We start from the raw sequence: 23,361 nt of genomic DNA, 5'->3' as shown, positions 1-23,361 counted from the left end.
ACCCTCATTTTTAAAAAAAGTACTTTCTGGTGCAGTGTAACTGGATTGTTAGGAAAAATATGCTGGAAGGTCTGGCAAAACTTGCAGGTCTAATTGCTGAGAGACTTTGATATATGGAGGTAACATAGGAGACCCTAAAACTTCAGGGTTTGATTCAACTCGATGTCTTTTTTTCATTACACAAATTCTGTGTGTTTCTTGCTGAATCAGGTTCTTGGTGTACTTTGTGACAGTGAATAAATTTGAACTGTGCTTTATACAGAAACTTTCACCTTTGGGCAAAGTTGAACAGAGAACAGTTCTTCTAAAAGTGTTTTACTGGCAGGCTTTCTGCAGTGTAACTACAGTAGCTGTCAAAGGTTCAAAGAAAGCTTTTCAGCACAACTTTTTTTCCCTGTTTACTGTGTTGGAATTGAAGTCAAATTCTTGCATTTCAAGCACTTCATCTTGCATGTCACAGTTTCAGCACTTTGGAGGAAGAGTAAATGAATGTAGTGCTGTGCCATCAACGAAACACTTTGAGTTAAAAATGAGTGAGTTGGACAAAGATCTGTTCTGGAGCAGGAGTCTCCACTCTCGGCACCATGAAGCTGTGTTTGCTGTGCATGTTGATGTCTGTTCTGTTTGATCCCAGAGGAGCCTTACGGAGAGTTGCTCACATTTTGAAAAACATCCAAGTCACAACATCTGAGTATTTTTCACCCGTCTGACTCCTGAATCAGGTGACAAGGCACAGCAGACTTTGCATGAAGGGGTGAAGGTGGCAAGTGTCGGTAAGAGCACAAGCATGACATGAATCTGAGTGAAACCACTATCCTCTGAAATCTACCTGGAGTCTTGTTGTGGGAAGGAAGGGGCATAATCCAGAACAGTCTCTAGGTATCTATAAAATGTCTTTTATTTGGACTATTATATTTCTGACTGAAGAATTGTTTGACAGGTCTTCTCTTTGAATTTTAATAAGCAGCATCTCACAAGAAAATTCTGATTATTTTGTGGTTTCATTCAGAGTGTAATTTTCCTGGTTTGGGGACGTGGTTGCACAGGAAAACAGGAAGATACCCGGTAGACTTTGAGCACAAGCAGCGTGAGGGAAGTGTGAGAATCCATGTGACAAGCCCTGCAGGGCTTCAAGTGTGTCTTCCTGATTTCAGCACATCCTGCTTCCCACTTATCTTTATCACTGCTGCTACTCATATCTGCGCTGTGCAAGTTATGCAGATGCAAACCTTTGTTTGCAACTTACTGTATTCTTCATGAGGTGTCACTACTGCCCTCAATGGCAAACACAGTGTTGGTGCTCTTCACAGCTCAGTATGTCAGCTTTGTCTTTTTCCAACTGTAGAAATCTCTGGCAACATGAAGAAAATGTGTTTGATGTAGAGATGGGTGTTGTAAAAAGCTGGATAATGCACTGTAAGTCTTCACAGTGTTGCTGACTGGATCTGAGATTAATAAATTTCAGTTTAAAAGCCATCTGTCTGTCACTACAGAAAAGGGAGTAATGAAGAGCTTACCAGGTGCCCACCAAAGTTGCTTCATCACTCCTCTCATCAGCTGCACAGGGGAGAGAAAATGCAAGAGAAAGTTCAAGAGTTTGGATAAGGACTGGGAGAGGTCACTCACTAGTTACCACCACAGGCAGAATAGACTTAGCTTGAGGAAATTAGTTAATTTATTACAAATCAGATCAGGGTAGGGTAATGAGAAATACAAGCAGATCTTAAAAATACCTTCCCCCAACCCATCTTTTTCTTCCTGGACTTAATTTCTGATTCCCTACCCCCTCCTCCCTGGGTGGTACAGGAGGATGTAGAATGGGCGTTCTGGTCAGTTCATCACAGAGTGATTTTACCACAGCTTCCTCCAAGAAGTACTCCTTCTCCTCCAAGGAAGAACTCTTTCCTGTGCTGCAGTGTCTTGTCCCTTCCACAGGAGAAAGTCCTGCATGAACTCCTCCAGTGTTCCTCCAGTGGTTCCTTCTCATGGGCTGTCACAAACCGTTCCAGCTCAGGGTCCCTCCCACAAGATGCCATCCTTCAGGAACAGGCTGCTCTAGTGTGGGCTTCTCACAGGTTCACAGCCTCCTTTGGGTATCCACCTGCTGTGGTGTGAGGTCCCCCGTAGGCTGCACATGGATCTCTGCTCCCTGATGGGCTGCAGGGGACAGCCTGCCTCATCGTGGTCTTCACAACAGGCTGCTGGGAAATCTCTGCTCTGGCACCTGGAGCACCTTCTCCACTCCTTCTCTGCTGACCTTGATATATACAGAGCTGCTTCTCTTGCATGTTCTTACTTTTTTTCTGGCCTCAATAACTTCTTTTCTCTTCTTAATGTGTTACCACAGCAGTGCTGCCACAGTCACTGATGGGTTTGGCCTTGGCAGTGAATCTGTCTCAGAGCCAGCTGAAGTCTTCTCTGTCAGACTTAGGGGAAGCTTCTGGCAGCTTCTCACAGAAGGCACCCCTTGCCCAGCAAACACAATGCAGCTACTAAAATTCTGTGGTAGGAGCTTTGTGTTTACACACTGGTAAGGTTAACTTTCTACTAGGCTGAAGGATTCTGCTGTTATTAAAAAGTACTTATTTGCTGGTGACCAGCTCAGTCAGATGTGGAAGGGAAAATCTGGAGACTACAAGAAAAATATCCTTAACTGGGATGATTTCCTGGTGGATTGCTGTAACTTCATGAATTAATTCATTGTTGTTGCAGTTTTGTTGTTGAAACTTTGGTTTCTGCTGCTAGATAATAGTTGATGGGAGTGTAGTACTTATTGCATTGCTTTCCTGTCAACCCACGCACACTGGGTTGGTAACTCCAAACTCTCCAATACTAAATTCAGACTTCTCATGAGACTGTCTTACCAAAAGTTAAAAACAGAAGGCGACCCCGAATATCATTCTGTTTCTGAATGAATGATAAGCCAAGATCCTTCATCTTTCAGAACAAGGTTTTCTAATTGATGACGCCTGCATAACTTACTCCAAAAATTCCCAGATGCTGTTTGGCACCGAAAGTGGAGCTGATAGTTGACTTTTCCCTCAGTGACTGTGTAGAATCATACAAGCAGCTTTTAGATGTCAGATGAGCAGTGCTATTTTGAAATGGGTAATGAAGTGCTTTAAACGCAGTGAAACTTATTTTCTTTGCAAATTAATCTCTCATTCATTTGCACATACTGTGGTAGTTTCTTTAGCAAGTGAGGCATAACCCAGTGCTAAATTCAGTGCATAACTCTCTCTTTGTGTGCAACCAGTTCAGAGTGAGGTGGGGCCCATAGGAGGAAATAGGAAATACGACCATCAATAAAATGCTGTAGACTTTAATACTTCAACTAACAAGATAATTTGATTTTTTTGAAATTCTATTTTCTCTGCTTCTCTGCATCATGGTGGATACTTGGTCATCCTTTATCTGCAGCAGTTGAATCCAGAATCTCCAAATTCACAGTGTAAAAATGGATTAGTGTCAGTAGCACCCATTATTTTCTATTCATCTGGTGATATGAGAGAATTAATTTGCTAAGGAAGAAACTGAGGTTTTTGTGTAACTGTTTGGACTGTGTAGGCAGCCACCCATCAAAATGGCTCCATACTAAAAGAAACACTGCAGCTTTTGCTTTGGAAAGGAATACTTAGCCAAATTTAGCCAAAACCATGCTTAGGGTTTAGTAAAAGGAACAGGTGTTTATATCTCAGAGGACAAGGTCCTCACTCAGTCAAGAATCTTGCGACAAACGTAGACTTCACAGTCAGTAGTCCAGAGAAAGTAGATTTGAGCTGCTTATCTGACTCACAATAGAGAGAGTACAGCCTGAGGTGTAACCTGTTGACAGGACACGTTAAGATCACCAGAAAAGACGCTGGAGATGCAGTTCTCTGCAGTAAGAGAGTGTAACAGAAATTTGTCCAAGGTATTTGGAAAGGTGACAAAAAAGGAAGAACTTGAGCTCAGGAGGTTCTCCTGCACCTGTATGTATGGCAGACTTTTCCATTAAATGGTAATGTCATCAAGTTTGCACAGATGTCACGGGCATGGACAGCCCATTTATCAGTGCTAACAAATAGGTAAGTCCTCACATCTTCATGCAGCAGCTGTTCTGTATCCCAAAAGCTTGAATGGAAACTGAGCAGATCCAGGAAGAACATCTTGATGTAGACCATCTAACAGTCACATTAAAAGTGTGAGATGTTGCTGTCATTGTCACCTTGTCTTTTCATCCTGTCATCACATAGTCCTATTTCCTTGTTTCTGTTCTCATGCTCATTGAATCCTTCATGAACTAATTTAGTTTACTAGTTCACACAAAACAAGCAGGAAGGAGTTATGTTGTGTTCAGCTCCTGAGTTTGGTAGGCCAGTGTGTTAAATTAGTTGCAGAGAGGAGTTGAAGCTGAGCTACTTTATGCCTTTTGAGGGACGTGGTGGAGGAATTTTAAAGTTGCAAAATGAAATAAGTTTTTGTAATTGCAGTTTAAGATACCTAGTGTTTCAGCACTAAATACTCTTAGTAATGTTTGTTGTGGAAATTTATTTGCTTTTATGCTTAGAACTTGAGTGCCTGATTTAAATGAAGCATGGGTTGAATTGGATTCTCAAATGACAATGTTGTTTGAAGTATGGATTTTTAAATGGATATGTTATGAATGTTGACTGGACAGAAAACCTCCTAACAGACAAACTGTGATTGAATTAACATAATTGCCTTCTTTTAAAATCACTGTAATTAGGTGAATGTGTTACATTGATGGACTGTTAAAATGTCTTGCAGGTGGATTCACCAATGAATTTGAGAAACCCACATGATTTGGTAATACTAATGAGACAAGAAACAACAGTTAACTACCTCAAAGAACTGGAGGTAAAGCATAACATTTAAGTACTAACTAATTCTGAAAATACAAATTTATTTTTTTTTCATAGACTTTATAGTGATAGTTTTAGATGGCAAAAATAATTTATTGTTGGCAAAGTTCTCCTTCAGTGAAAGGATGAAAAATTTTTCAGATCTCGAGAATTTTTTGCCTCAAGTTTGCCTAACTGGTGTCCAGTTTTATCATTCCCTGTTGTTAGCCATAAATCTTAACGTTTTTAGATATATTTTGGGAGAACACAGAGCAAATAATCTCTGTTTTTCTTCAAGCCCATTTATTATTGAAAAGGGGTCTGAGACCACCCTTTTGAAAAGGGCTTTAAAGAACTTTGAACTGATAAACTGAAGTTCAAATATAATAGGGGTTAGGTAAGAAAACAGCTCACAGCCCTTCTGGCCATGTACCCCTTTCTTGTGCCAGCTTTGGTTTTATCAGATTGGGATAACTAACTAAGTTTGGGATAACACACACCAGAGGTAGCTTTAGATGAATGGGTGAAGTAGGAGAAAGGAAAATAAGCAGGACTGCCCCTGTGTTCAGCCAGTCTTTTTCATCAGAGTGTAGTCTTTTTTGTGATGATAGACATTTTAGCTGTGGATAGAATAATACTTGCAAGCTTTTTGGGGCATGGGTTGTGGGTGTGGAAATCACTAATGTCCAACTTTTGGTACACAAATGACTTTCAGCAGAAGTTACCTATTATAACTTGAAAAATTCTTGTACAAATTGCCACTAGTATGTGTATCTCTATTGTTTCACAGTAGCATGTAATCGAGTGTCTATGGCTTTAATTAGAAATGCAGGTTTTCTCATTTCACAGGTATTCATGTACAGTACTATTTACATGTACTCCTGTTCAGTTGTACTTATCACACTGACTGGCTAAGATAATGATGATGATTTGTTGCGATGTTTCATATTATTTCCACAAGGTCTTATAGTGGAAAAAAAAGGGGGCCAAATGTGAAAAACTTTGATGTACTTGTATCAACCATTTCTTCTTTTCCTAAATCGCCTACCATGGATTTGGAATGCTATTGGTCCACTTTTTAGGCAAACAGGAGAAATAAGGGCTCATTCAAGTTGTATTATTTCTAAAGAAAGCATTTATATGCCATCCAAATCCTAAAAAGTCCTACAGGTGTTATAAAAGATACGAAGGTATTCCCAAAATTCAATGAGAATTTTTAAGATTTTTTTCAGATGAACTTTGTTTTAAGGAAAAAGTGGGACTGTTGAATTGTAACAACTGTAGCATTTGCTTTCATTGGTGTTATATGATTCTGTTTCCTTTTTTTTTTCCTACAGAAACAGTTAGTTGCTCAAAAGATTCATATAGAGGAAAATGAGGACAGAGACACAGGGCTGGAACAAAGGCATAATAAAGAAGATCCAGACTGCATTAAAGCAAAGGTGCCCCTGGGGGACCTAGATCTGTATGATGGCACATACATCACCTTAGAGAGCAAAGATATCCGGTAATAAGATGCTTTAATAATGTACTTTATATTCTGAGATTTTTACTGAATGAAAAAAAAATCAACACTACCTGTAAAGAAAAGTGAAAAATGACCAGCACTGACTTTCTTTAGATGACAGTTTTTGTTTTGTGTTACTGTGGGATAAAATTGAAACAACATCTGCTACTAGTTTTGAGCAGGTACAACATAAAAAAGCCATTTCCCCCAAACTGTCTATGCTAGCCCTGCCCTGAAACTTTTCCTTTCTTCCCAGTTCTACCACTGTTACTTTATACTGATATGCCCAGACGTGAATTGAAGTGAAATATGTCATGTAGAAGGGGGTTGAATTTGCTTGAGTGTGCTTTCAGTGTTTTGAGCTAGATATTTATTTTAGTGGAAACTGTCTTGACTCAAATTTGAATGAAATTCCATTGATTACCAAGCTGTTGAACTTTCTGGTCATATTTTGTCTCATGTTTACAAAGTGAAGGATGAGCAGCCAGTGTCCTTGACATTCAGCTTCATTGGTAATTCATCTTCAGGAATGACTGTTTTGTTTTAGTTGTTTTTTTATCATAATCACATGAGTACTTGAAATGGGAAAAGATCAATTTTATCGTCATACACCTTCGTTTGGACTTCTCATCACCCATATTTGGGATTGGCTTGTTTGTTTCAGTTGAAGAGTCTGCATGCATTGCCATTTGCCTGGCAGATACATCATTAATCATAGCAGTGATACACTAGGTTGACCCTGATACATTTTGGAGGCTATCCAAGTGTTGATATTTTCTGTAAAGCAGACAAATTTATTTACTTTATCCTATAGTCGTGACATCTGAATAAAACAGAAATGGGCTAATGTGCCCGAACAGGGGATTTCTGTAATGATTAAATCAGAGTACTCTCTCTATCAGCTACCATACTGTCTCTTAGGAGCTCCAGCAGTATGTTAATCTGCAGTCTGCTATGTTATGTTATTACGTCCTCAGCCCTGAAGACTATATAGACACAAAGTCCCCAGTGCCTCCAGACCTGCAGCAGCCAGACTGTACAAAAGTTCTAGATCTTCCATACAGTATTCATGCTTTTCAGCACTTACGGGTAAGTGAGCAAATGCAAGTAAGTATTTTTCCCCATTAGGAAGAGGAATAGAAAACTCCTACTGGCAGTTCTCACTCAAGCTTGAAAGGTATTGTAATCTTCCAAGACTGCTTCACACTGTTTTAAAACTACAGTTGGGCCCTGATTAAAGTACCTGCATATCGGAGGTTATACCTATTCCATCAGGTATACAGTTTCTGTTTTGTTATTTTCTCCCTTATTTTAGAGGACATTTTTAGGAAAATGGAGTCTTTTGTTTTCATAACACATTAGCAAATTGGTAGCTTTCATTGGAACTACTACTACTAGCTTGTGAATTATCTCAGTTGAAATATGGAGAGTGCTGAACAGGGTCATTAAAATGTATGAAGATTCAGAATCAAAAAATTGTTTGTAGTTTTGTTGGTAGCTCCTAACATGAATGTCTGTTTGGTATCTGAATGCCAAGCCCTAACCCAGAGGATGAAATAATTGTTACCTACTAGTGCAAAGTCAGCTGCTTTAGAAAAGTTACAGCAGAAGAGTGGTAGGAAAACTGGTTTTGTCAACAGCATTATATGAGCACATTTTCTAATGTGAATGCAGCTTTAGTGCTTTTATCTTGATATTTATTTTATTACAAGTCTTTTCATTAACAAATAAGGACTTTCTTACAGCTAAACGCTAAGTGGAGTTGTTTTACCTCTGTTCCTGGGTCTGGATGTATTTTTGAAAGAAGTATGTTTGTGCTTGGGAAGGAAGAAAGAGAAGAGGTGCAGGGATACTTCCACTGTCTGAATGTAACAATGAATGAACCTTACAATCCTGACTTTAGTGCTTCAGTGGTCTTTGGTGATATCAGTAGCTGCCAGATACACAGTGCTACCAGAACTGAATACTTCCCCTGTAGAACTCACAGGCAGAGGCTGCTTTTGGTTGCTTCTATTGTTTTCCCTCCTGCAATAATATATATTATTATCTGTCAGAGGTGAAATTGTTCTATCAATTCCCAGAGATCTTGAAAGGAAGATAAGATTGTAAAATAACCAAGCCACATGTTTTCGTAGAGTCATGCTTTTGTTTCTCTACTCTTAAGTGTCAGCAAATACCTGTATTCAATTTTTATTTCAGGGTGTCCAAGAAAGGGTTAATCTTTCTGCACCCCTGTTACCTAAAGAAGATCCAATCTTCACATACTTATCACGGAGACTGGGAAGAAGTATAGAGGAAATAGGTCACCGTATTTATGAGGGGCTTATGAAGGTATGAAACTGTAATCTTACCGGGTGCACAAAAAAGAGCGCTGGAAAGGTCTCACAAGTTGAGATGCGCCTCGTACAAGCAGTCAGATCCAGTTTTGCACATGTATTTTTGGTTTACAGTTCAGTTTCAAAACGCAAACTGAGACCATTTTCTTACAGGCAAATAGAAGCAGGAGAAGGCATCAGCAAAGCCAGTAAATAGATAGTTTCTGTCATCTTTAAGGATTTATGTAGTTATGTTGTCTAGCAAGCCACATTCATTGCTTTGTCAAGGTAATCAGAGTTTTAGAACAAAAAATACAGGTACTTAAAGAGCAAAGAAGAAATAACCATACTGAAGTGTGTGTATTTTTGTTAAATGTCTTCCTGTAAAATCTAGGAACCCTCAAATGAACTTCAGCTAAGATGCTGATGCTTAAAATACTGTCACCTCTCATTTCACCTCATTTTGTATTTTTACTTGCTTGAAATGCAGAAATTCTGTTTCTTTAATACATTAGCATGCTACTTCAGTGTTCCTAAACATTGACAACTGTTGCCAAATGGCAGCTTTCCAGTGGAGGAGGATAGCTTAGAGCAGCTGAGCACCAACTTTGGTGCTCAGCTTTTCATCCTATAGTAATTAAAGCCCTGATTAACCTTTTAGTTCATGTGTTAGTAGTTAGTACAGTTCATGTGTTTCTCTTTACTGCAGAACTCTTCTTCCTGGGTGCTCTATAACATGGCTTCTTTTTACTGGCGAATAAAGAATGAGCCATACCAAGTAGTAGAATGTGCCATGCGTGCCCTTCATTTTTCTTCAAGGTAAGAATTGCTAATAAGGATTTCGTCTCAGATTGCTTTTCTAGTTACCCTGGTTAGTAAACAGGTTTTGGTTTCTAAGACAGTATGCTAAGGAATAATCTGTGTTATTTGTTCTTGGTCTCTTGGTCTTTTTTCTGTTGTTTCTGTGTGCTATACTATGTATATAAATAGTCAAGACATTTTTCTAGCAAGTGATAAGTTTTAATGTGTGACTGGCAAATTAATGTGTCCTTGTGCATGATTCTTACACAGTCTTGCATTCCTTTAATATTAGTTTTTAATTTTTTTCCTATTTATTTTATTTTATTTTTTAGGCAAAATAAAGACATTGCACTGGTCAATTTGGCAAATATTTTGCACCGGGCTCACTTCTCTGCAGATGCAGCTATTGTGGTTCATGCAGCTCTGGATTACAGTGACTTCTTCACCAGCTATTACACTTTAGGAAATATATATGCGGTAAATACAATCTTTATTTTCCAAGACTTGAAGAAAATTAAATATTACTTAATCTTTTGAGGTTGACTTGTAATGGTTTACTCTTTTAGTGTGTCTTGTGGTCCACATGCATCCCGTGCTTAAAGCTTAAGATTCTGTCAAGATACTTTTATTCAAAAGTCTGTCTATTAGCAAAGGCTTTTCTCTGCACCTGGAAATAAATTCCAGTAAAATTTTTCTACAGCCTTTCTTTAATAGATGTAGTGGCTTGAGTGTCAGAAATGACAGGCTGCTTGTTACCATAAATTAAAATTTCAGTTAATGGCTTCCTTTAAAAATGAGTATTGTTTGTTATATATTACTGCACAATGGCTAATTCTCTCTCTCGGTCATTCTTCAGATGCTTGGAGAGTACAACCACTCAGTCCTGTGTTATGATCATGCTCTACAGGCCAAACCAGGGTTTGAGCAGGCTGTAAAAAGGAAGCATGCTGTGCTATGTCAGCAAAAGCTTGAGCAGAAATTGGAAGCCCAGCATAGGTAACTAAAATATGCCAGTGGCAATGCAGTCTAACTTCTGTAGTTCTGTTGCAGCAGTTATTTACATTTCAAGAAGAATTGTTTTTAAATTTCTGTATTTCTTTGATTATACTATAGAATGAAGCATAAGAAAATGTTAAGAAACCTAGTGCAAGAGTGTAGGAAAAGGTGATATTCTAGAAAGCATTCAAAGTAAATCTTCTCTGTTTAATTTCCAAGATCACTTCAGCGAACGTTAAATGAATTAAAGGAATATCAAAAGCAGCATGACCATTACCTTAGGCAACAAGATGTTTTAGACAAGTACAAGCTCATCCAGGAGGAACAAATCTTGAGGAACATCATTCATGAGACACAGATGGCAAAAGAAGCTCAATTAGGTACAACTTTTTAGTGTTCATGCTCATTAAAACAATGAAATATGGCACATATTCTGATAAGTGTCAGGATATGTCTTCTTCATATATTCAGATGGCCCTGAGTGGCTCTTGTGTTTTGCTTATTAAACCAAGAGATTGCAGTATGTTCTTGAACAGGGATTTCTTTTTGAGTCTTTTGAGGTTGGAGTTTCCTCTGGGCTGATGGAGTAAATAAAAAGGATTGACCAAAATGGGGACAGAGAGGTTGACTGTGTGCTGTCTTTTGTCTTCTTGGAAACCACACTTCTCTAGTATAAGAGAATATTTTCTGTTCTGCAGGGAACCACCAGATTTGCAGATTGGGCAACCAGCAGCATAGCTTGCACTGTCAGTGGGATCAGCCTGTTCGTTACCACCGTGGAGACATTTTTGAAAATGTGGAATATGTTCAGGTTTGTCTGATTCAGGTTACATCCTGTTTGCTTTATTAGCAAAATAATTCCAATTTTTTTAGAGTTGACAAAAGGGTTACATTTTGGGTGTGATAATTATGGTAAAAAAATCTTAGTCTTTCTTTCCCAGAGTGCAAAGTATTTTAATGCATATTCCTTTTGATACTAGTACAAGCTGAGAGACTGTGAACTATAGAAATAGAGAGGGTTTAATGTGAAAGGCTTTGTTTTATCTAGAAAAGAGAATTACTTGAAATCAAAAACTTCATTTTAGTCCAAAGCCTTACTTTCTTATGATTGCACCAAGAAAAATTGGTACAACAGTACTAAAGTTTGGAAGCAAGGTGTGTACTAATAGTGAAAATCCAGAATGACAGGCACCTTAGCAACACCTCTGCTGTGTTAGGACTGCAGATAAGGATTATGATTTTAGTTATTTTGCAATGTGGAGTATGTTCTGAAGTTTCCCCTTAACTAGTTTAAGACATAGGAATAATTATTTTTAATTTTGCTGTTGTCTTTGTTTTTCCTATTAGAAGTTCAGATTATGAGATAATTCCAAAAGCCGTGAGTCTTAGCAATTCTTACTTGATTTTGAGCTGTGCAATCTAGATAAGTAGATTTTATTTGTAGCCTATTACAAATATCTGCTTATAGCATTTTTTCCTTGATTTGCACTTGTGTTTTCATTGTTGACTTATTTGCAGTATGATTATTACGCTTTCATGGTCTGAGTGGATCAAGAGACTTAAATTCCTTTTTTTTTTTGCTACCAACATTTCAGCTTATCAGTGCGGCTTAACTACATAAGTGAGATGGGGAAATATCATGGAGAATTCAACAAGGAATTTACCATCTCCTTTATTAAAATGTGTCTTTCTGTTGTTTCTAGTTTGGTGAAGACTCTTCAACTTCTAGTATGACATCCATGAATTTGGATCTTCATGCAAACCAAAGTGTTCACAGCCAGTCCTTGCAGTCTTCCCCTGTGGCCCGTTCTGTTGTTTCAGTGTGGAGTGTGGAACCCAGCAGAGTGAGTGAAGAGGATGAGCTTTGCCCTTTCACAGAGGAGGGGTGAACGTGAATCCTCTCCTTGTTTGTGTGACACTTCTTAGTGATTGGGCCACAGTTTTGATGTGTGATAGCACTGGAGAATATAGCATTCTGAATTTCTTCAGTATACAAGAAACTGTGTCTAGATTCTCTGTACTGGTTTCCCATCCTTTGAAACTCCTGGAGCACAGAAGGAGTTGTTCTTTAAACATCTGCTGCAAGTAAAGCAGTACAGCTAAAGATAGAAATTTCAACTGCTGATGTTAAAAAAAAGATGGAAAATAATAGCTGTAAAGATCTCAGTTTTGTTTTGTTTTCTTCAGGCTATCCTTTAATATCCCTTTTATTATCTTATTCATTAGAATATTAAAAATGTTGAGAAAATATTAAAAAACAATTCCTTTCCCCCTTAGGACAAGCAGCATATTCTTTGGCCTCAGCGGTCAGAATGCATGAAATCTTTCCCCAGAATTCCTGACCCAGAAGAACTGCCAACTTATTTCTTGCCTCCAGAAAACAGAGGATTCAGGCAAGTGTTGATTTTTAAAAGCTGTATTTGTAAATCTTCATTTTATGAGTGAAGAGTATTTTCTCTCTGGAGAGGATGGATGCAATTAGTAATCAACAACGAGGTGTTCAAACCTCTTTCTCTGGCCTTTCCACAGAAGGAAGGCATTTTCCTTGATTGTTGTCTTTGCTGTAAGTATAACAGTCAGACCCGATTTCAGGGTGATTCTTCCCTGACTGTTGGTCCAGGGTGAGCACATTAAACACAGACAGAATGAGGATTTAAGCACAAGTCTGAATGTCTTGTGAACTATATTAACAAAAAAGAAATACCTTGAGAGAGAATGAGGTGAACATCTATTTAATAACTACAGTTAACTCTTGTGCATTACATACATCCTGTTAGCTTTAGTTATGATGACAGAAAATGATGAAGACCAGAAAACAGTAAGAAAGGATTAGGGGTGGAAAACTCCAGCTTGTTCCTTTGGGACAGAGGTAGAAAATCAGCTTAGTCATGGAAGAGTCAATAATATTTGTTATTATATAGGATAAAATAAATGTGTCTGTACTGCAGTAGCTAACTTACATAGATCAATGCAGTGCTGTAATACCCTAGTCACTTAAATTATGACAGTGGTAGTAAAAAAGCTGGTTCGTTCTACCTAGTCGTTATAATACTAGTATTGAGCTTGTGTTAAAGGTTCCTATCTAAAAACATCCAGCAACTTCCTTTGGAAAAACACAGTTTTCATCTTAGAATGTTCTTTATACATAATTTGGCTACCTCTTGATGTTTTTGAAATCAAGTTCTTGTGTAGAAGTTCAACTGTTTTTTATCACACGTTTAGTCCTAAAGGTCATAGAATCCTTATTAGCATAATATGAGAACCTTCTCTTACCTCTACTGCACTGTTCATTGTCTTGTTATTCTCTGCTCAAAAATGGAAAGTAAAGACCTTATAAATTACTTTTCAAGGGAAGGGTGGTCCTTGAGTTCTTCATGTTTGTAGTTCATATCTCATAGGAGTCTGCAGTATGAGGCTCAGCAGATTGTTGTATTTCTACATGATGACATGCAGCACATGCTGTTAATTTGTCTTGGTTTTCCTTATTGCTAGAATTCAGCCAATACTGACTATCCCAGGAGATACTGTTGACCATGGAGAAGCACAGGCACCAGATTGTTCTTCCATTACTGATGCTCGTAATAATGAATCTCTAAATATACTGGTCAAGGAACTAGACACTAATCTAGATTTGAAATTCAGGATGCCAGACAATCAAGCAAGACAAGTAAGAGTTGTTTTCTTGTTGGTTCTCTTCTGAATTAAAATCCTCCTTTTTATTGCATTAAAAATGTTATTCAGATCATGAAAGATTTTGATATTTCAAGCTAATCAGTACTTCTGAAAAATGTGGGCAAATTCTTTCTAATAGTATTGGAGAAAGGGTTAACTTGTCTGACTTCTTTCAGATGGTGGCCAAAAGCACACAAAATTGGAAATTTAATTTACTCTTTGAAATCACATATTTCTTTTAAATCTAGCAGTCACTTGATACTCTTCATTTCCAAGAGCTACTGCATTCTCCTAAGCTGCTAACTTCGTAGTGCATTCTGGAGATTGGTTGCTTTAATGTGTGTGTTCACATCATCTTCTTAGTACAATATATTTATCTTCGCTTTGCTTAAGAGACAATTTAAGGAAGCAAGTGTTGAATGGCCCTTGTAGATCTTGACTGTAAAATTTATTCAGTAGTTTGTGGAAAAACAAATCTTTGTCTTCCAGGTTTTGCATTCTCGTATCAACAATGAAACCATTACACTGGAGAAGATAGGAGTGTTTCTAGATCATGCCATGAAAAAGGTATGTCCTTCTGTCACATGAGATGAATTCAGAATTCTTACTCGAGATTTGTTTTTATACTTCTAAAGTAGTCAGTGACACACTAGAAAGGAGTTTATTTGCTGCCTGTAACTGAGATGAAACTAACTTTAAAAGCCATCTTTACAAGTAAAGCAGAAATACGTAGAGAAGTATCTTATTTAGCTTAATGTGTACCAAACAATCTGTAGTTGCTTGTTCATGTTGCAAGGATATGGAGCAGCAATATATTAGCTAATTCTGGGAGCCATTTGCTTAATTGGGGGAAGTAGCTTGAAACTACTCCTCCGTCTGCCACTCCTTCCTGCATGCCTGCCTTGTGCTTTTCCTCCTCCTTCCCACTACCTTGCTTTTCCCCCTACTCTCCCTCCAAGGAAACCAACCCTCTGTCAATCTTCTGTCAGGATAATTAGCACTCTGGGGCAAAGAATGTACCTCTGTATAGAACCCAGTGGAATGCCACCTCCATCTTGCGTGGGGCCTTTTTTGAGTCAAATGACAGGAAGCATTGAGAGAGACATTGACTCTTTTTGACATGTCAAGTTGATATTTCTCAGTTTAACTTTCTTGTAGAAGTTGTGTCAAGGTATTATATGTAGGTACTTTTTTAGTCTACAATCAGTACCATTTACTATGTGCATTTGTTTTAATCAGGAGAAAAAATGAGCAGTAGGAGTTGATTCCTATTATTGTGTTGTTCAGAACAGTCCTATACACGTCTAATGTCTTACTGTGCAGTGCATCAGTATTTTAGTTTTAACTGTAGTATTCTAAATGCTAAAAGCCTTAACTTTTCTGCCTGCTGATGTAAGAACAGTCTAGTGTTTTACCTGTTCTTCTAATGATGAACTACGTAGAGCAGGAATACCACAGTTAGTATCTTTGTATTGCAAAAGACAAAATGCTAATACTTGCTGAGGATTTAGTTAGGGAGATCATTGAGACCTGTGAATGGAGAGTAATTCAGTGAGGAGTTTGGAATGAAGAACATGCAAGTAATGTTATGTATGTACATTGCAAAACAGGCGTCATTAATCATCTTGAAATCATAGATTATGAAAGGTAATCCAAACAAAGAATATTGTATCACATTGATATCTTTCAGTTCATCTAGAACCATAGTTATAACTCTTCTGTGGGAGGGTTTTTTTAAAACCTGGAACAAAAATGTTCTTACTAACTCAACATAGTATCACTGTTTTGCTTTCTTAATCCTAGCTGTATGTTTCCTACTCAGGCATGCATTTGGGCTTCAGACATGTAGGTAGGACTGAACATCCATTTCTGGTGTTGGTTTTATGCTGTAAATGTTTTGTAGAATTGGGTGATACAGAATGATGAAAATATTAAAAACTAGAACATGCTTCTAAATAATTTCAAAGTGCATCTGAAAGTGGATGTTTTACCTACCTCTGTCAGTATTTTTCAATTCTGCCATTTCTCCTCTAGGTTGAGTGCTTCTTTTTACTATTACAGGTTAAAGAGGAGGAAGGAACGTTCAAGGTGTATTTGACACTTCCTCCATTCTTTCACCTGCTCTCACTTATTGCTTACTATTTTATAATCTTTAAACAGTATCTGATGCATGCCAGTTGTCAACTTTCATAAGATAAATAGATAACTAAATCTAAGAAAAAACAACTCTGAAAACTTAAATTGATAGGGAAAGGTAATGTTAGAGGACCTGGAAGCACATCTAACTGTAATTTAATAGCTGCCTGACTTTCAAATTCAAGCATTTTACACTGATCTGATTTTGTATAATTTTAAGACTCTGAAGTGGCCCTCAAGCATTGCTTCCTGTAGTGAACTAACCATTATCACTTGTACATTTTAAGGGATTTTTTGGTCATGATACAGAGCATTCATATGAGTAGAGTGTGAGCAACAACTGCTACTAAATTGCAGTTCAGTCTGTAAATCATGCCCATTTGAGTAGAATGGAGCAGATTGAGTAATCTGCTAATAGTTACAGCAAAGTCTAATTTTTATCCATTTAATGATGTAGTATGCAAGAGTGAGTTCTGTTTGCTTCTTATTAAAGAGCAGACATTTCTGTCTTCCTGAGACACCTCTTTGTGGGTGTTTTTATCCTTTTCCCTGACTCTCCTATAGCCAGAAGATCCTCTATGGCTTGTGCTTAATGAAGCTGGATTGTACTGGCGTGCAGTTGGAAATAGCACCTTTGCTATCACCTGTTTGCAAAAAGCATATAATTTGGCTCCACATGAGTATCAGGACATCCCTCTGGTCAACCTTGCTAACCTCTTGTTTCATTATGGTCTTCATTCGGATGCCAGCAGGCTCCTGCTGAAGGCTTTGGCCATCAATGCCTCTGAGGTAAGCTGATGGGGGTTTGTGTTTGCCCAGCAGTGAATGTCTTTTCCCTCATTATTTTCTAAGTACATGTTACTTGTGTTTACCTGCTGTCTTCCAGCTTGTGATTTGCAATGGATGTTAATTTCCATATAAATTCTTGACTGCACCAGGGTTGATGATGATTGTTGAGAGTATAAACATCTAGAGAAGTTCTTGTAAATCAATGACAGTCTTCCAGCCTTGAAAACCTGTATTATCAACAGAGCCTCCAAGGAATTTAATCCTGGTGTTTGGCAAGATTTTAACCTAAAACAGAGATCTGTCAAGCTGTCAGCATTGTATCTTGATTTCTAAAACCCTTAAAGTATGGTGTATGCCCCCAATACCTTTATAGACATCTTTCTGTGACACTTGATTTTTATCTGTACAGTTTTATTTGTCCCTAGGTTTTGTCTATATGCATGAAGGAAAACATGTTCTAGTTGTTTGGTGGCTTTTTTTCCAACTATAGATTCAAACCAGGTTTTTGTATTTCTGAACAGTAGCATGATAAACATTCTGTAGGTTGTCACCTATGTCATACAGGCAGTTTCTGTGTAAGCTGTTTGAACTACTGGACTCACCAGAACAATTATGAAAAGAAAGAAGGAGGGAATGGCATTGCAGGGAGCACCTTTTTTCTAGCAGATAATTTTGGTCTCGCATCACAGACACTTCAGTAAGAAGTTTGGCTTCTCTCCTGTGCTCTCTAATTAAATTAACAGCATTTAAACCTGCCAGGCCATCAGTCACCTAGCACATACAAAAGTTAAAAACAGGATAAGTTTATTCAGTGTAGCATGCAGAAACAAATTTTCAAGTGTTGGAAAGGAATGTAGTTCATTTGGGTGGCAGGAAAGAGTGCAAAAAGGAGCTACAGAAAGAACTATGCTTGAATGATGTGCCTTAAGAAGAACATATGAAAACACAGCCTTGGAGGGGAGGAGCCTAGGAATCCTTAGGACCATGCTATGTGAGTAGGGCTTCTCTTGAAAAATACTTGCAAATGCTGCCTCATTACAGTAATGCCTGCTTGTATTTGTTTCAGATGTACTCAGTCCTGTAATACCTATTGTACCAGAAAAACTAGCAGGAGGCATTGTACTTGAATGGTATTTTCTGGACTATAATGGAAAGTAAATACAAGTTAAAATTAATTACAGCTACTGGGAATAAAAGATGTGGTCCATCAACAAAAGCTGTTAAAAAGAAAAAAAATCCTGTTGCTCAGCTTGCACAGTTTTCTGAATGCTGTTCAGTAATGCAAGCTGAGTTGGAAAAATCTTCAGCTACTGCTCAGTCTTTGCATTTTTAGAGAATGAATGTAAAAAACTGTTTCAATGGGGAAAATGGCTGCTTAAATTAAAATACTATTGTCTTTATTCTATCAGCGTATTGGTGATTGCAACAAATTATTTTGTCCAAGTGAAAAACTTTTCAGTCAACCAATAAATGTAATACTTTACTGTATTAAAGTGTTGAGTTCTACCCAGAGGAAAAAGTTTTTGTAATCTTTACTTTTCAAAAAAATACTTATTTTAGGGGTGGTAGCCAAAAGCAGTAACAAAAATATTGTTTTACAAAGAATCGAAAGGCATAAATACCCCCAGACTAGTGTGACATTGGTGTTTTTGGTAAGCTAGCTTTTCTAAGGAAAATCTGAACACTCTTGGCAAATGCAGTGCATCTGTCCTGCTAAAACACTAGTGATATTTTTATTTTTTGTGGACTTTTAATGATTCTAAATTGCCTTTACGCATCTCAGTTTAGTCCTGTGGCATTCTCTGCAGTAAACATTATGTTTCTTATGGTTAATGTTTCATTTCATTTTGTGTGTATTTAACAACTGTTTTTTTATTGTAGAAAGATGGAACTCCTAACACAACCCTATGGCAAAACAGCTTTTGGTTGCCACCAATGCATCAAGCTGTTAGTTTTCCATTGTAAGAATAGGCTGTGCCTGTTTAGGAAGTTTTCTAAATTCTTTCCCACCAAATTTGAGGGTGTGACTTGACAAGGGTATTTCCTAGTTGGCTTCAGTCTTAAAACAGTGAACATACTTATGCTGCAGTGTGTTGCTTTTGTGTTTACAGCCCCTGACTTTTCTGAGCCTAGGAAATGCATACCTGGCTCAGAACAACATCAGTGGAGCACTGCAGGCCTTCAGACGTGCACTGGATTTGACAGCCAAGTGCTTGGAGTGTGAAAGCAGCCTGAAGATGATCCGCTGTCTGCAGTTTTATCCTTTCCTGTACAACATCACCTCTTCCGTGTGCAGTGGTAAGCAACTGCTGAAAGATGGACCACAAGTGAAATAATGTCTGTCTGCCTTGTGTATTTGAGATTATTTTTTTCTGAGTTTCCACCTTTCTGCTTCACAGTGCTTTCTACCTTTAAGGATCAAGGTTGAGACGTTGCTTTTAATGGAAAAGTTACAGTCCATTAAATAATTGCTTGAGGATAACTTCTTGAATATCTAGAGGGCTTCCACTGAGTGTAAATTAGTTCCTGACTGTCAGTAATACCTTAACAGCACCAATATCTCCTACTGGTTAACAAGGATTGCTGGATTCAGTATTTATGAAAGGGCACATCTACTGCTAGACTGCTCAACAGGGCCTTTTTAATCCCTTCAGGTTTTACAGTCAGCTGGATTTGTTTCTTTAAAGCTGAAGAATTTGATGAAGAGCAGTTTAGTTTTAATTCATATCCTTTCATTGTGTTCAGTACTTTGGTTGCAATTTTCTAGAGTTCAGTCTTTAAGGAACAGCCTGTCTTATGTCAGCATTATATGATTTGTATGGGGCCTGCAATCATTGCTCTTAACACTCCAAAAATGTGTAAGAATAACTTAGAATCCAATCTCTCCCTGCCAAAAAAAGTTGTAAATATTTTCAGCAGAATGATTTATTGTCATTAATGGATATTTATATTTTTTTAGAAATAATTGTTTTCGGAGGTGGATTCTTTCATTTTATTCAATCCTACTGAATTTTTTCAGTACTTTGTCTGTACTTGAATGTGCTCATGAATACTCATGAGCAATCTTGAAGACAATTTATTAATGTATTTTCTAATCCCTTTTGTCTCAAATTGTTACTAAGGTATCTTTCCATCTAATATTTTCTTTATTTTCAATGTAAACCTTGCCAGAGAAGTGCTTGTGATTTTCAGCATTGGTAGGACTTCCCCTGAGGTTTTTTTAAATTCCCTCTTCAGTGGAGAGACATGGAGAAACCTCCTCTGATTTAGCATCTAGAATTGTGCTGTCTAAACACAGACTAGAGGCCATCCTATCTCCTGGTACAATATGGATGATGCCATCGTAGGTGAAATTCCAGGACTGTGCCATCAAAATAGTAGTACTTTATATGGCCCTGTGCATTTTGCAGTGATTGAGAGCCCATCAGCTGTGCAGAGAAATGAATGCTGTTTGGCTGAGTGAGCTGTAGTAAATGGTGTAGCAGCCCAGCTGGTGGGTCTCTTGCTGGTATGTCAACTCTTATGCTGGTACCTCACAATGAATCTCTTAACTTCATATTGCCCTTAAAAAATCCTAGGAGATACTGTAAGCAGTAATGGAACTTCCACATTTCATCACAAGAGACACATTCATCTAAAAAGAAAAACAAAACAATTACTTTTAATTAAGGTCTTTTAAAAGTCTGTAACTCACAAGGTTAAAGTTATTCCAGTCAAACCTTAGTCATAGCTACTCTATTTTGAAGTCGAGCAGAAAGCAATATAAAAGTGTATTCACAGAATTTAAACAGTAACAAGCAGTGGTTGTATCTGAACTCCAAAGTTATCTTTGACATCTTTTGCTTTATATGCTTTTCTTCCTTCAACTTGTCATAATGTAGTTTGGTTGATTCTTGGCTTCTGCTTGCATTGGTTCCTGATCCAGGGTGTTCATTCTGAGATCAGCTGTTGCAGCATATGCTGTTTAGGAGGTTTGTGTTTCTTGAATGTGAGGGAAAACCCATCTCAAAAGTGCTTAAGAGAAAAAGTGTTATCTTGCCTTTTTTTGCCAGCTTGGCCACTGCTTAGCAAAGTCAGTATAAATATATTCATGTGGTACATTGGAGTTGGGTTTTGGTCAATAAGGAATTCGTGAAGCTGCTAAATCAAGAGGGAGCAGAATATGCCTTAGCATGTTAATGTTCTCATTAAATTTCAGTATTCCATTATTTACGTATTTTACTCTGTATTTATATTATTTGCCTTTTTGTAGGACTTTTCTTATTTTTTATTTTTTATTTTTATTTATAATATCATTTAGGTCATTTTTTGTTTTAGTGCAAGAAACCTGAAAATATAAAGCTGACAAATAGTGTAAATATTCTTTGTGCATTCTTGAGCAGAGTGTAAAATGAACATACTGGTTAACTCAGCCTTGATGATGATTTGTGATTTAAGTCCAAACTCAAAATTTAAAAATTGAAAAGTAGTTTTACCTATCTTATTTGCATAAGGTTCGGGTAAATATTTTTCCCCCACTGTAAACTTCAACTGACTCAAGAGGAACTTTGACAGGCTATATGAGGTAAAGTCTCCAAAACCAGAATGATTTCAAGAATGTGTACTCAGAAATCATACTTTACACTTAAAAGTATCCTGAAACTTTGGGAGCCTTCTGTTGCTCCTTCAGTCCAAGGAAAACAGTTGAAAAGAGATTGTTATTATTCACTTGATGGCATGTCATAAAGTATTTGTATCCTTTAAGATCGATATCTTATGCTGAAAACTGTACCAAGAATTTGGAATGACAGATATTTCTCTGGTTTAATATCTTGCTTTGATGAGCATTCCTTCAGTATTTCTGAAAGTAACAGCAGTAGGCTTCCTGTGCTTTGGGTTGTAGGCCCATGTGGTAGCTGTGTTTTTGCTTCGCCTGTCAAAAGCCTCTGTTCATGAAAACTGAACTGAGTAGCAAGACATGGAATTCCTTGCTCTGCTGCCGTGAGCCATCGGCAGAATCCAGCAAATGGTCAGTGGGAATTATATGCTAGCATGAGATGGAATATGGGATCAAAAATCTGAATTCATGGCCTGATTTTTGATTACAGTATGTGCTTGGTGTTTATTTCAAATAAGTGAAATAGGCATTTTCTCAAGCATGTTGGGACGTTTGCTGTTAGCACAGGACATTGGAAGTGTGACAGACTAACACTGACTTTTTGGATGCTTGCTTATATTTTCCTGTCTGTACTGCTGCCTGGTACTGTTTTTTAGTAACTTATTTCTGGTATAGATAATTTATATTTCAAACCCAAGTCTCTTCATGCACATGAGAATGAGAATTAAAAATCTCAGACCAACACTTTTCTATTTAACTTTTGCCTCCTGTAGTCAAGTTTATATAAATGTTTGTTTTCATTGTAAAAGAATTTCTAAATCTGCAGAGGTTTTTGGTGGGTTTTTTTCTTATGGAGGATGAGTGTGAATTGTCTGAAGTTATTCCAATCCTATCAACTGTGACATGTATTTTAGACAGCTGCAGGAGTTCAAGCAGTTGTATCTAATATAGATGATATATATAGCAAGAACCCACACAGTACCTTATTCCCAAATACCTGAGAAAATGGTTGGAAGACTTCATTCTTCCAGCATTATCCTGTGGTAATCCTTCTAGAGGTGACTTGGCAGTGTTAAGGGTGTTGCTACATCAGCTCTTAGGTTACTGGTAAGTCAGTTCCTGAAGCAGGTTAAGAAACTTCATATTGCTTGACAGATAACTTCAGCACCCGTGTCTGACACACAGGTAACAGGACCAAGACGTGTGTTAACAAGTGTAAAAAGCTTAATGTGAAAAACAGGGACACTCTCAAAGGTACAGAAATGAAATATTTGGACTGCTATTAAGCTAGTACAGAAAGCCAGGATCATTTTTGTCTGATACTAAATGGTGCATTGCTGAGATTTGTCTTGCACACTTTATGGCTTAAAGTATTGTGAGTAGCTTTTATCAGGTATTAAGGTTTGTAGAGGACTATCTAGCTGTGGGATTCTTCCTGTGGTACTTCACTGGCTGATGTAAACATTGAGATGTTGCCAAGCCTTATTACAAAGGTTACAGAATACGAGAACCATATTTTTAGTGCGATGGCCAGCTGGCCATTGAAACATACTGATTAGTTAGTTGCTGTTGGATAAGACTTTTCTTTCTATGTGTAAACAGAATTGTTGCCTGGGCAAACAGAACTCATTTGTACTCAAAATAATTTTTATCAGACTAAGCATCTATCTCTGACTCACAGTTTGATTTGGTTATGAGCTGATG

At 37.6% G+C, this 23,361-nt stretch overlaps 1 protein-coding gene across 2 annotated transcripts in view; it reads left to right on the top strand.

The window, feature by feature from the left end:
- Window positions 1-23,361, top strand: part of TTC17 (tetratricopeptide repeat domain 17) — a 55,044-nt gene that overhangs the window by 8,002 nt on the left and 23,681 nt on the right. For both annotated transcript variants that reach the window (XM_064424953.1, XM_064424952.1), the window contains exons 2-16: window positions 4,771-4,860; window positions 6,182-6,351; window positions 7,329-7,440; window positions 8,551-8,682; window positions 9,376-9,485; window positions 9,800-9,944; window positions 10,324-10,463; window positions 10,683-10,843; window positions 11,162-11,274; window positions 12,167-12,307; window positions 12,741-12,856; window positions 13,956-14,130; window positions 14,625-14,702; window positions 16,836-17,060; window positions 19,172-19,358. In XM_064424953.1, the coding sequence (XP_064281023.1) occupies window positions 4,771-4,860; window positions 6,182-6,351; window positions 7,329-7,440; window positions 8,551-8,682; window positions 9,376-9,485; window positions 9,800-9,944; window positions 10,324-10,463; window positions 10,683-10,843; window positions 11,162-11,274; window positions 12,167-12,307; window positions 12,741-12,856; window positions 13,956-14,130; window positions 14,625-14,702; window positions 16,836-17,060; window positions 19,172-19,358 (2,095 nt within the window). The remainder of the gene's footprint in view (window positions 1-4,770; window positions 4,861-6,181; window positions 6,352-7,328; window positions 7,441-8,550; window positions 8,683-9,375; window positions 9,486-9,799; window positions 9,945-10,323; window positions 10,464-10,682; window positions 10,844-11,161; window positions 11,275-12,166; window positions 12,308-12,740; window positions 12,857-13,955; window positions 14,131-14,624; window positions 14,703-16,835; window positions 17,061-19,171; window positions 19,359-23,361) is intronic.

This window comes from Passer domesticus, chromosome 6 (assembly GCF_036417665.1).
Source record: "Passer domesticus isolate bPasDom1 chromosome 6, bPasDom1.hap1, whole genome shotgun sequence".
In the NCBI taxonomy this organism is placed as follows: domain Eukaryota; kingdom Metazoa; phylum Chordata; class Aves; order Passeriformes; family Passeridae; genus Passer; species Passer domesticus.
Note: the sequence above shows the minus strand (reverse complement) of the source record. Positions and strands in the feature narration are given on the sequence as shown.